Source organism: Manduca sexta, chromosome 27 (assembly GCF_014839805.1).
Source record: "Manduca sexta isolate Smith_Timp_Sample1 chromosome 27, JHU_Msex_v1.0, whole genome shotgun sequence".
Taxonomy (NCBI): Eukaryota; Metazoa; Arthropoda; class Insecta; order Lepidoptera; family Sphingidae; genus Manduca; species Manduca sexta.
In genome coordinates this window covers 6,310,460-6,324,646 of record NC_051141.1, presented here as the reverse complement: position 1 = coordinate 6,324,646, position 14,187 = coordinate 6,310,460, and the positions used below count along the sequence as shown (strand labels likewise).

The 14,187-nt window shown below is 36.7% G+C and overlaps 1 protein-coding gene across 2 annotated transcripts in view; it reads right to left on the bottom strand.

Annotated features, from left to right (window-relative positions):
• LOC115446088 (homeobox protein caupolican) overlaps positions 1-14,187 on the bottom strand; it is a 57,440-nt gene that overhangs the window by 23,350 nt on the left and 19,903 nt on the right. The window contains exons 2-3 of one of the 2 annotated variants that reach the window (XM_030172644.2): positions 12,135-12,470; positions 7,636-7,745 (exon numbers count right to left, since the gene is read on the bottom strand). In XM_030172644.2, the coding sequence (XP_030028504.1) occupies positions 7,636-7,745; positions 12,135-12,470 (446 nt within the window). The remainder of the gene's footprint in view (positions 1-7,635; positions 7,746-12,134; positions 12,471-14,187) is intronic. The other variant, XM_030172645.2, reaches the window with a different exon arrangement.

Genomic DNA, 14,187 nt, shown 5'->3' with positions numbered 1-14,187 from the left:
GAATGTGTCCAGAAAGTCCACTTTCTGCGTGATGAATTTGGAGTTTTCTAAATTTTTTATTATTTTCGTTGAGAAACGGATGTTTCAGAAATCAAAAATATTTGTTATAAATCTAATAAGCTTTTGTATGCGGATTCGCACATGTCAGCCTTATCCTGAAATCACCCTACCATTGTACCAATGTGAGTACACAATGTGAAGGACAAAATGTAGTAATAGCAATTACATCGAAGTGAAATACATCTTATTTTGGTGTAGCGGTTGGAGAAATTAATGAACCCGTCAATTTAACAACAAGAGTCTCAGAGGCGTATGGTGGCAGTTCTTCTTTGGCTTGTGAATGCCTGATTCCAACATTGAAATTATCCGAAGATGTTTGATGGTTTTCGAAATTTTTTTTGAAGGTGCTATTTATTGATGATTCCAGATTTCACAATTCATTTAACGCAAACTATCTTTACGAACCGCAATACGTTTCTGATTTCAAATAAACTATCGATATTTCGTCATAATTTTTGGCTAATCATCGCTGTTTTTCCTTCGTTTTATGATCGCTTAATTATTTGAATTATTTATTGCTCTGGTTCATCCTATTTATTGTTGAAGTTTTAATTTGATAATTGTAATAAAATGTCCGAATTTTATTACGGTTAATTAATTTTGATAGACGGGTCAAGAACGAAATAACCTAATGTGGAAATAATGGCAGTAAAACATCATATCAAAATTGAAGTACAAAGAGTTAGATATATTTTTACATACGAACTGTTGCTAGCGAACATCGCATGAAAATTTATATCACGGATAAAATATCACATCAATTAACCTAAACTAAATATTGTTTCCTCAAATTTTGTATACCTACCTATAATCTTTTAAGTGATTTACACGAAGACAGATCTATATCTTACATTTCTGTAAAATGCTCTAAGTAGTAACCTGAGGCATTGATAATTTACTTTGAGGGAAGAGCCTGTGCGACGATCTCTTCTCTATAATATTTACTATACGTTTCTTTCACTGGGTTCATGCGCTCCCAAAATTAACAAATACGAATGTATAAAATGTTGATTATTATTAAAGTGTTTTCAATTATTTCGTATATAACCGTAAACTTATATAAAATCTAAATGTATAATTATTTTAAAGGTAAATATAAAAAAAAATCTATGAGCGTCATGATCACCTTATCTTTCTACTTTTTAACCATTTTACTTGGAAAAAATATACAGAAAACACATACAGCGTTTAAATTTTAATTGTCGCGTCATATTTATTCTAAATTTATTACATTTCCCTTATCATTCATGGCTTGAATCATCACCGAACATTAAGCCGAGCGAAGTCGTTGTCCATCCCCGTGGCACCTATAAGATGAATTAACTATGAGCACTCCGCACTGATACCTAAACTGGCTTAAAAGGTGGAGGGGGAGGATTTGGAAGCCATTAACAGGGTCTTTTTTATTCCAGTCATCGCGACGCGGCTACACGTCACTCTTCATTGAGAGACAAGCTGCCCCCAGGCTAATTGTCGGTGAGAACTCGAAAACAGCTTGGTTGTTAGCGGAAGAGCCATTTATGATGCTTCCCTGTATTTTTATTTTGTAACATTGAATCTGTTTAACTGAAAGTTAATTCGAGAATTTATTTAGCTTTAAGCGTTTTCATTTTGTTCGTCTATTTTAATCAAATACAAGTTTTGTTAGAATATAATAAACGTAGTACATTTAACACCAATTTTACTTACATATCCACTCACGTCTTTAACGTATCGGTACGCAAAGACTATTGAGCGTCATATACTGCGATATTTCTACAACTCTTTCGCCGATTCAACATTCAACGTTCTTCTCCAATTTGCCTTTTTCAGAGATAAATTATTTCTAAAAAGGGAATCTAAGGAGAGGGAGAACTAAGGGGAAGTCCCCTCTCTTTCAGCCGTACGATCTACATTCGCTTGCTAAATACTTTTTTTTTGATAAATCGTGCATTCTCTATGTTTATTTTATTTAATTGATGAACAAATTTACGCCTTTGTAAAAATGAGTACATAGCATTTTGATAGCGACTTCGTTGACGTCAATCATGGACTTGATCTATCCAGATCCAATTAAAATAAACTGCAAACATCTTTATAGCCCTTGACATTAGTACGACATTAACTCATGTATAGTGGTTGTCACGATAAAATGACCCAATTATATTATTCTTGTAAATAAGGGTGTTACAATCTAACCGTCACTTGAAAGTTTCACTATCTAACCACTTCGCGTTTTAATTACAAATAAAATCGAGACTAATCCAAAGCCAGCGTGGTACGTTTAATTATATGTAATTACGGTTCATTTTCGTGTTTGTTTAGTGCATATCATTACGGATTGTTGACGCGTAAGTGATTAAGGCGATGTGTATCAGAAGACCGCTGTCCGAGCCCACACCTGCCCGAGCGGTCCCAAAACCCTCTGTTACGTTGTTATTAGTACGAAGACGCCCCTCAAAGTTTTACAACATTTTAATTGTGTTATTTAACGCTTCTTATTCCACAACTGACAGCATGATTTATGCATTGTTGTTGCAGAATCGACTCTAAATGTAGTATGTAGTCAAATGACGAATGGGCATTGTGAAATGTAAATATTATATTTTGTGTTTCCAACGTTGTGTTTACTATATGTTGTATAAATATAACAAAGGAAATAATGTTCAACAATCTGTATCGAGTTGTTGCAATTTAGAATTGAATTAAATACTATCAGTCTGAACGTAAGAAAAAATAACGGTTATATCTTTTACATAAATTAATTATGAATCGGTTACATCAATGAACATGTCAATTTCCCAGCACTAAGTAATAAAGTCCTGGCTGATTCGATTCAGTTTAGACGGCGCTATAAAATGTATTGTAACAGATTCACCACATTAAATGTTTTTGAGAGTCAGGCGCCTAATGGCCCGACGTCCTTTTTGTCGAGTTTGTAAAAAAAAATATAAAAGGTTGTGACATAATAACAGTTATGTATTCGTTTATATTGAAAATAAGTTTTAATGGGTAGTTTATGAAGCATGCAATTTGATAATATGATAGTGAAATTTTGTTTAGTTGTTATTAAAATAAGTGTTCGTTAAAAATTCCAACGCGAAATAGATGTAACTTATACGCTGAAAGTTTTTGTATACAAGAGATTGTTTTAAGGACCTATTTATACTAATAATATAAATGCGAAATTCGGGATGGATGTTTGTTACTTAATCACACCGGAACTGTTGATCGGATCTTGATGAATTTTGGCACAGAGATAGATTATAATCTGGAATAGCACAAAGAGTTTTTGTCACGGATAAACTTATTCACGAGGACGGAGCCAGGAGCAAAAGCTACCAAAGCGTAATTATTTGATCCTACTAGATATGTAGAGATTTAAAAACCTCAACCTGTGTCTGTCTGTCTGTGAAACAGTCTATTTAAAATTAGTTCACATTATACAGCGGATGTTTCCACTAGTAAAAGTATAGCGCAATATTCATACGGTAAGTCCGTGGCCAAACATTTTAATAAATTAATATCTATAACTGCGTCCGTTGCGTCTCATTCTGATAATTACTCCAATAGAGGATGAGCACGGAATACGCAATTGCCATCACTAATTCATATAGACGAACCATAAGGAAACGTTTCAAGTTTACGTATCATCTATATTCATTTTGCGTCGAGTTATCGCATCAGACTGCAGCGTTGCAATTAAAAAGGTATTAATCAAGTCATTCGGCAGAATATCCGCCGCGGTGGTAAGCCGTTACTACAATATAAACTATTTAATTCAATATTACGAGTAGTTGCTTTAAAGATAACAATAGGTGGGTGGTAGAAGTGTTATCAACGCTGACCGGAATACGTAGTGGCAATTTATGTAATTGCATCACTACATTTAATTAAATTAAACAATTTTCGGATATTATCGCATATTCTTATTTATTTTAATCGGTGCGTTTCGGATCTTTTGCGGGTTGCGGTGGCCGCTGGAACGGATTGAAATGAATGTACAGGGTGTTAAAAGCGTGAATTAATGAACACGAATCGCTCTCGGTTCGCCGATAACGATATCAATGATGCTCTTAGACATGACCAATTATTGTAGTGTTTGTTGTTGGTAAAATATATGCGCAGATATTTAATACTTGGATTGTTTATAGTTTCAATGGATGATTTTTATGTAAACAGAGAAAGTAATGCTTGAATTGCATGATCTGTAATTCAACATTAAGGTTATCGAAACCTCGATAATAAAGTTACGAATTAACTCAAAATCCATTATTTATTCTTGAATGAATTAAGTCACTGAACTTGAGTAAAACAGTTACAATTTAACACTCTAGGTTAAATGCACTTCATGCATGAACGTTTGTGAATAAATTACAAAATCACATATCGTTATTCCATAATGTAAATAACATGTGTACATTATACAAGAAAAAAATGTGTACGCTATTCACATTGACATGAAACCAATGATAATTATAACTACACCATTGCGGAGCGTTGGAAACGCGGCAAAAAACATGTGAACGCCATCGTAGCAAAGATAACTTTCGCATTCAACTTAGAACATCAATAGAGGAGCCCGCTGTTACCCACGACAAAAACTACAAGGCGTGAAGCTAATGAAGTGTTTCTAGAACAAAAACGGTAAACGGACTTACATTTACTTTTAACTATAAGTACACGCGCCTTTTTGCCTCTAAGAATTAATTGTGCTATGTAGATTATGGCATCGTTTCGTGCACATACTCCACGTTATCAAACATACTAGAACGGCAGTGTATAGCGAAATGCCGAAATAATACGCGTTGTGTAAATCCAAACCGAGCTAGCCTCAGTTTGATAATAAAGTATTCAAATAGCCGGACTCGCTGGACGGCGGTGTTTGATTGAAGTTTGAACACTGCGATCGATTACCGTTCAATGTATACGCGAATAGTAAAATGGCAAATTGTATTCGGTAAAATCGTTCCCTGAAATCGAGGTCGCCAATACTTGCATACAGCGGCTGAATCCTACTTAGAAAACGCAATACGGACGTACTATTCGATAATCCGATACAACATTCATAATTATCTAATAAACGCATGTTTTGTAACCTTTACAGTTTGCCGCTATCAGTGTACATAAGCGTGTCGAGTATCAAATCGTATCTACATAGGTACGTTTATTTCGATTATGATAATGCACATCAAAGAGACGAAAATTATTTATATTTTTAATACATCAAACACGCCGCCTTTAGTGGTGAATGTAGATTTTGGGGTACGTCAGCTGGTATTGTTAAAACGTAAGGTTTAACAGTTTTCATTGAAAACTTCGAATCATGTTTTAGACTGGTTTACAATTACAAAATTCTTTGACTCTCTGTGTTTCTATTTCTCTCTTACACATGTCTCTCTCTTTCTAATTATGAAACGTAATCAGCACGGAAAAACTTTTCCATAAATGTATCTCACTAGCATTTTCCTGGGAACCTCTCTGCATAAGATTACGTTCTAGGAATAAAATTGGAAAACACTGGGGAATAAAGTAGGCCTTTGGAAATAAAATCTATTGAACGGAATATAGAGATTGCAATCTATCTACCCTAATACTGTTATTACATTAGATAATATGACTGACCATAATGTTAACTTAAAATTCGTACATGAAAGGAACAACTATAAACTTGGCAACAGCCTCATCACAAACCCATAACATGTGCCACAAGGGTTTGTTTCGGACACCAATGTGTCGATTCAACAGGCATCATACAGATTTTAAATACCGTGACAAAATATACAATAATATCAGACGATTTACCTACTATTTACTAAATTATAGGTCTATTGAATGAGATAGTCTGGGTAGGTAGGTACTATGTTATCTGCATAAACAATTAATGCTAAATGTTATAGTTTACGCAAATCTACAACGGCTTATAAGGTAGAAAAAAGTTGCCAAATTATTAAGAAATATATTAATGTCTACAAAGATTTCGTACATCTGTAATACTTAATTAACAAAATTCTTACCTATTAATCATCTTACTTACAATATTCGAATTTGTTCCCCAAATAATAAAACACTATACTTGTTTAATTATCAATATTCCATTTCGCCAACTAAAATTATTTAAAATCACGTTTAGTACATGCGGCAGATAGTTGTCTTTCAAGCCGTAACAATATGTAGGTACGCAAGTAACAGCAAGGTTAGTTTAATGAGATTTGCGTGGGGTGTGCGTTACCTTACAGGGCGGATTGGCCGATCGCCACCCTAAAGCAAAAAGATCTTGTTACATGCTCCTGGTTAACTTAACAACTACATAAGGTTTTTATAAGTGGTAGGCTCTGACCTCATTCGCTTTATGTGCTGGGTTGATTGAACTTTAAAGATATAAAACTATTGGATTACCTTATAACTGAACGAGCAAATCAGATTACACGTTTGGCCATAAATGGCAACCAAGAGCTGAAATATATAGACAATACATCTCAAAATAATAACCTTCAATTCGGCACGCTACAGCTGGACACTATTTTACGACTGCAGTAATAGTGCTATAATAGCTATCTAAATAGACTCATGTTTATGAAGATCTACCACCTAGCAAGTCAGTAGGTATTTTAAATATAATAGGTAGGTATAACTGATAACACCAGAAATAATTATTGCACCGTTCTTTATTTTTAATTAGAGTCTATTGTTGCATATCGCTTAAATAATATTCAAACAATATGTCAATACTACCTATATTTATTTAATATATAAATTTGGCGAAAAGTTAAAACCAAAGTTCATTCCAAATTCTTTCTAAAGGCTTTAGATTGTACACGAAAATTTAAACATCCTTTGTTTCGGATGAAAGCGACATTTTATCCTAATTATTTCATTGTTCAGGATAGATGCGAAGTATTATAATGAAGAGGCGTAGTGCCCACACCCAGCAATACCCCACATACGTAAATAATTTAGTAATAAAAACAAACACAAACGGTAAAATAGCTCACGTGTCTATCAGATAAAGACACTGAGGCTGAGCCTACAAAACGAAAAGGTCGAAAATGTGGACTGACAATCGACAGGGTCAGGCCTCCCCTTTATTGCGACTTGCTCCATTTTTAGAGATTTCCACGTCTACTCTGTCGATATTGCAGCCATCAGAGACGTGTGTGCTGCCTAAATGCCGGCGTTGGCTAGCATCGCAAATTACTTAAAAATTAATTATGCCTGGCTTGAAACCCCTCGATGCTGTCAATGGGAAATTTAGTTATCAGTTTATTTAAAGGTTAGATGCTTTAATTCCACGCTATTAATATAACCACGTGCCATTTTTGCTACATGTCGTTTCATGAAAATTATTTTGATTACATTTTTTAACACTAAAAATTATACTATGAATATTATCCTCCTCCTCTACGAAAGGCATACATTCGGTGTGAATATAAACATTATACAGACAAATTGCTTTCAAGTCCAACGAAATATAATTAATAATATTATATTCAATACGTAAAATAGTAACTTTAGAGAATAAAAGCTTCAAATGGCCACAAACGATCACAACACGTACAAAAATCACGAAATTACGGAATAAAATTGAAAACTTACCCATTAAAAGGATATCCCGCGAATGCTGCATCGTAAGGATGATAAACAGCGGGATATGGCCAACTAGCTGCGCTGGCCGCGAGGTTCTCTTTCAGCTCAATGCTGGCCGCCTGTCACAACAAACAAACAGCACTAAAATACCTTTCAAAACGTCATAAATTAATGCATCACCCGTAGCCGACACACGTGAATTGTTGCCAGCAAATAAAACCTTTATAATCTTATTAAAACGAGCTATTATAAACTCTCACGTTTCCGGTAGCTTTAAAGTAATCCATTACCAAAATGATCCTCAACGGATTGATTTCTTGATCGATCGCTTCAACGTTTCGGTTTTAGCTATTATTATTTAATGGCCTAAGATACGAACCGAGTGCATCCATCATCTTTTGGTTAACAAATGTTTCATTTTTTGTGACTCGCTCCTATTATACGGGCTTGCTCTATTTTATGTCTACGAGATTACTAAATGAATTACACGCTGATAGTTCAATTATTTTGTACCATAGTGCAAAACAAACCAATGCGTATCCTTATTAAAACTTTTGTAATAAAGAAAAATCGCGTAAAAAGTCTTTCTGTCGGTAAGGGTCCAAAAATTTATAGCTACGCATTAAAAATAACTCAGGAGCGAGTCTTAATGCGGTCAGCCAGGATAAATCTATCAAAAGATTTTGTTGTCCAACAACTTCATTGGTGGCCGAAACGAAAATCCGATAATAAATTTTACTCAAGTACGACAGCGTAATCCAGTCGCGCTCAGCTCTTTGTTGCTTCGACCTTTCTGATATGACTATAGTTTTCTGTTATTTTGAATAATCGGACTAAACGGCAACGCGAATCTCAAACTCGACACATTTTTATAGCCGCCGTAACGATATTCAGTTTATAGATCATTTGTCACGCTCTGTGTTTATTATAAAAACATACAATAATAGTTAAATAAGTTCACGAGTGGAATTGCCTCTAACATGCTCGTAGTAACGTGGCAAATCATTAAATACGTAGGTATTGTATGTTCAACTATCGTTTTGTTATTCATACTTGTAGGTATTCGTTTGTTGTTATGAACAGCTATAATTGTAACTTATCGCCCATTGTTGAGAGCGTTAATAAAGAAAGAAATACAATGTTTTGTCATTACCTAACTACTAAAGACTTCTACATTAAGGTAATCGAGATTAGTTCGCTTGACAATAAAACTGTTCTTATGATTGATTGTACTGTTGATAGATCGAAACAAAAACTAGAAACGTGATCTTTATTGAACCTACCTATCCATTAACATTTACATGTTAAACTAGGTAATTATATTTTATGGGTGAAATAAGTCTAATCCATCGGGCCGCTCGGCAGACACGCAAACGCCAACTTTTTTAAACGTCATCGGACAAAGAAAAACTGTATTACCGCTCTCTTTCGCTGCCTGCATTTAAATCATAATTTAAAAGACATTGAAACATTGACAACGTTCCGTCTACAACAACAATATTTTGAGCATAGATTAGAAACGTTTATGTTTGCAATATCATTTCGCAAGCAAAACACTAAACGTTAGGTTCAATTTAATATAATATACATAAATTAGAGTGCAATAAATATCAATCTTTAAATTATGCGAACTCAAGTCGCAGATATAAAGTTGATTTTAAAGATTCATTAATTAGTTAAAATCTCGTAGACGTTATAATTATCATAAATTATGAGTTACATCAGCCACATATCTATCAGAAGCAGTAGCGCGAGGTGATGAATCACATTAGAATGCTTCGCAAGAACTATAAATTAATGTTTTTTTTTTAATATAATAACGTCCTTTTTCTGCGCCGTGGGGCCACATGTGCGAATAGATAGTAAACCAAAGGATAGTTGAATGTATTTGAAAGGTAACATTTCCGTCAGCCCGGTGAGGCCTGAGTTGTGTTTGTTTACAGCGACTATTCAAAGGTCAACAAAGCGTCGACACACAGATATGGTATAATCTGACAACTGAAATTTAAAACCAAACAAAGGTGCGTTACAAAAGCTAGTCTCGAGCGAGGTTTTACCATCGAAAGTTAGAATGAAATATTATAGACAAAATAAAAAGTTTTAAATAAGAAAAAAAGGCGACGTCAGGATCCCATTCAGGGCGACTCGTCGACCGGGCCGAGTTAACACTTTCGCCACTGATGATGTATGATCATATCTTCATGAATGATTGAATCATCTGCCGGGACACGTCCACGGCCCACCTTTTAACACCTTCCTCCAAAAGTTTTACTACGTGTCATATATTACGTACCGTGGCTACTTTTATGTTGTTATGATCATTATCATTCAAAGTGTCTACCCACACACATGGTCGGCGCGGCGCGGTGCGGGCGGCGTGCGGCGCGCGGCCTGCTCTACCATGCTCTAACACAGGGAGTGCTTTTTATGATCTCGTGCTTTCATATTAGTTTTAACGTGTGAAGAGCGCGTTCGTTTTTATTTTACACTTTTTATTTAAAACAACGACACGTTGTTTTTGCCGGTCGCACTTCGGCTGACATAACACCTCTCTGCATTAAATAATAAAACTAACCAAAGGGATCAATATTTGGTCAATCAATAATGACGTACGAATAAATAAAATATAATCCTACTGTGTAACCACTATGGAATTTCAAAGACATATTTTAATCCTGAGAAAGGGATTGTTAAACATATTAAGTTATTAAATCGAACCGGGCAGGAGCGCGAGTTTTTTTGGTTCGTTGGACAAAAGAACATACATCAGCGGATTATCATTCTAAATTATATGTATTACTTATATCGTAAACCTTATTGTGAGGGCTACTTAACACCGTGGAGTCCACATCTGACTTTCTGAGTTTCTATTTTGACATGGGCTCCTAATTATTTTACCGTAATACCTTTTGTAAATGAGTACTCAGAAAAAATACGTAATAAAGTATGCGTCACAGCGTTGTTGAGACGGATTATCTTATTGATTCAGATGATAGATGCAAGCGATGTGACTTAAAAGCTTTTGTGAATCTTATTTCTTATTTAATAAGATTAATGGCCGGTTCAGTATCTCAAATAAGGTTAGTGCGACATGTTAATTATATTCACGTGGCATTGTGCAATATATTAATGATTATTTACATCATACATACAAACGTTAAGTTATCAATACATTGAGAAAATGATACAGTTGTTTCGTTCAACTGGGTGTTTAAAGCCGATAGAAATTGATTGCATCTAATAAAAAGGAATCCCTTAACGTCATTATGACTATAACAATAAAATATTGAATTACCAGACCGCTTACCATACATTGAGATAGTACGGAAACCTATCAACAAAACTTGTTTTGAAATATTTAAGTACGTGGCTCTACGCTCCAAGACTCATAAACGACAAACACTCATGAAGTGGTCTACTCTGCCAGTAAATTTTATTGCACTAAAATTAAATTATACGACTCATTCATTATAAAGAAACCGTTTATATTAGCCAATTACGTGTCACTGATATACCTCAAATAAGTTAGTTTTGTACCCGACTCTATAATTACACCGCTACGTCCGTGCTTCGTACTCTATCGAAGTAATGTATGGAGCGGAAAAAGATACTTGTATCATACGTCTTCGTTGGATTTAACTCATTTGTTATTTTATAATTATAAGTTTGATGAAATGAACGTGTGTGCCGATTTATTTTATTTTAAGAATCTTGGGAAACAAATATTATGCTTATTACATACATAACATCACGCATTTTATCCCCGAAGGGATATGCAGAGGCGCAACTAGGGCACCCACTTTTCGCCAAGTATGTTCCGTCCCATGATGTGATAGGGGGCGAGCCTATCGCCATATCGGGCACAAATTCCAGACTCCGGGCTGATACTGATCAGAAAAACCCAAATATCACTTTGCCCGACCCGGGATTCGAACCCAGGACCTCAGAGCGCTATTGTACCGGACATGCAATACAACTACGCCACCGAGGCAGTCTTATTATGCTTATTACATTACATTATTCGATATGACCCCTGGATCATTGTTCAAAATATTAATTTATCGCTGTTTATATTAGAAATTCAATATGATATCACGAATCTCTGTCACATTGCCACATGGATAGTATCAGATTAACATCTCAACCGCAGAAATTGGCGGCGGAAAACTAGCAACTCGATCACAACGTGCTATTCGTACTATTTGTGGGAAATTGAAAATTAATTGTAATGCGGTCTAAACTATTCTTGGTAAGTTATTTACATTCCATCTAACCAACGACGAAACAGTTCAGCGTCGCTCCACTCCTAGGAAAGTTCCCACAGAACTCAACCCTTATGTTCAACAGCCACTCAATGAATTACTAAGTTTAGGTAAATAATGATTGTTGTTTATTACCATTTATGGATTGAAAGCTACCGCAACAGTCTGCAGCGACAGATTCACTGTCAACAATTCCAACGCGGGCTTCGTTAAAGTCGGTCACGTTGGCGCTCCCTATATACTTACTGCGTTTGTGTAGAACGGCGGCTGATCAGCAGCTAATGCGGGGAAGTAGGCTGCCATGCCGGCGGCAGTGGCTGCAGCCGCGTCCGAATACGGGGCACTGTACATAGACAGAGGCACGCCGGACGCGAGCCTCTGGTAGTTGAGAAACTCGTACTGACACGAGCAAACAGTCTGTCCTGTGATCGGGTCCTGGAATATGGGGCGGCCAGTGTCGCAGCAGCGCGAGGGGGCAGCGGCGGGCGAGCTGGGCCGGGGCGCGCCGCTCGCGCCGCCCGCTCCCGCGCTCATTCCCGCCTGCGCCGGCGGCGGACTGTTGGAGGCTGTCGATATGGTGCTCTGTAAGTTGTAAATTTTGAAATGCCTTTATGGCGCGTTTTTCATTCGCTGTTGCAGATACATTGATTTATAGGAGGCCCCCGTGCGCGAAGCATAACTTTCGCAGAGCAATAAACGAAACACAAGCCTCGCGTGATGTGTTCACGTGGACGATTTACATCGATAATTTAAACATTAATTCATAAAGAATCCGAGTGGTAGATATTAAAATGACATTAGCATAATATAACTGAATTGATGGATAATAAATGATCGTTTAACGATTGTGTGAAAAGGGGTGAACAGCAGGACGACCTTGGGCGTGCCTGTTGCGTCGTCAGCGTCGCGTTATGTCGGCGACTTGCTGCGTGCCGATTTGAAACGCTCCCGAACCCTTTGAATACTCATTCGAAAAAAGCTACGACGCATTCGTAACAGTTTTGCTATAATGCGATTAAGGATTTGATAATTAATGACAAAGGGATTTGGGTAGGACGGACATAATGTCGTAATAGGTTTATTCTCCGGACTACCTGAATCAATATCGCGGCCGCAGAATAAACATCCGCTCGTTGTGTCCATAAAGCGAAAGAATCGATTCGAGATCGGCCTTTTAATTGAGAACTGCACATTTGAACGAGAATAAATAATTTTCTAAACATTTGTCATTGAAATGAAATATGGTCCCAACTCCCGACCGTCCGGTGCGCATTGTGCCCTGAAAGGGATTATACACCGAGAAATGTCACACGATACAACTTTGTGTCATTTTTTGAATGGAAATCGTAAGCAAAACAGCATTTGTGCGCGTTCATGGTTTGAGGACTCCGGAAATATAATATTATCCAATTAAATTATATAAATGGGATGAATGACAGTTTATAGATTTTTTGTTGTGTTGTTTTGTGATTGTGTTGACGGACCTATAGGTGTGTCGTTTGCTTATATAAACTAGTGTTGCCCGCTATAAGCCTGATGAAGTCCACCGCGCTTGAATGAGAACTAAGCTGGCTCTACCGTCTGCCAGAGGTATGGCTTCCAACACGAGTAGCTATAACCAGCGCGGCACTCTAGTACCTCGCCATGGCCGCCCTGACTCTATAGGCTAAAAACATTTGTTGTGCCGAGGGAATTATTGAGGTAATCCTGAAGCCGTTAAATGCGGAATCCCTGCATTACCTACATTACATACCCTGCACAGTTATTTAATCCTTGCTCGGTAACGCACACCCGCGGGGCGGGGGTTAGGCAGAGGTGTGCGGCGCGTCGTCGCTCATTGGACCTAACTGCTGTGGAAATAGAGATTATATCAATACGGAGGGGGTTGCGGCTGAAATCGACGCTGGTGCTCAAAAGGGATTCAATCCGTTCAAACGATACGAGTTTCTGTTGGATGATACGACATAATTACTACAGTACATACAGCATGTTCTGTTTACTCGCTAGCCGGCCATCGGCCGTTCGATGTAAACTTAACTGCATTATGTTTGCAGGTTTGTACTAACAGAGCACGATGAGCTCAACTTTATCTATGTCACTATTGTATGGTATTTTGTGCAAACGACCGAGATAAAAGGAATGTGGTTGTGACAAATATGAATAAACATTATCAGAATAATAAGTACACGGCATAAGGTTACATCTGTTCCAGGCAAGTAACTGCAACGGTGTTGCAGTTTTGTAAGAAACAAAACATGCATTCCATTTGAGATATTTTTGTTGAGTTGCAATTGTGTGT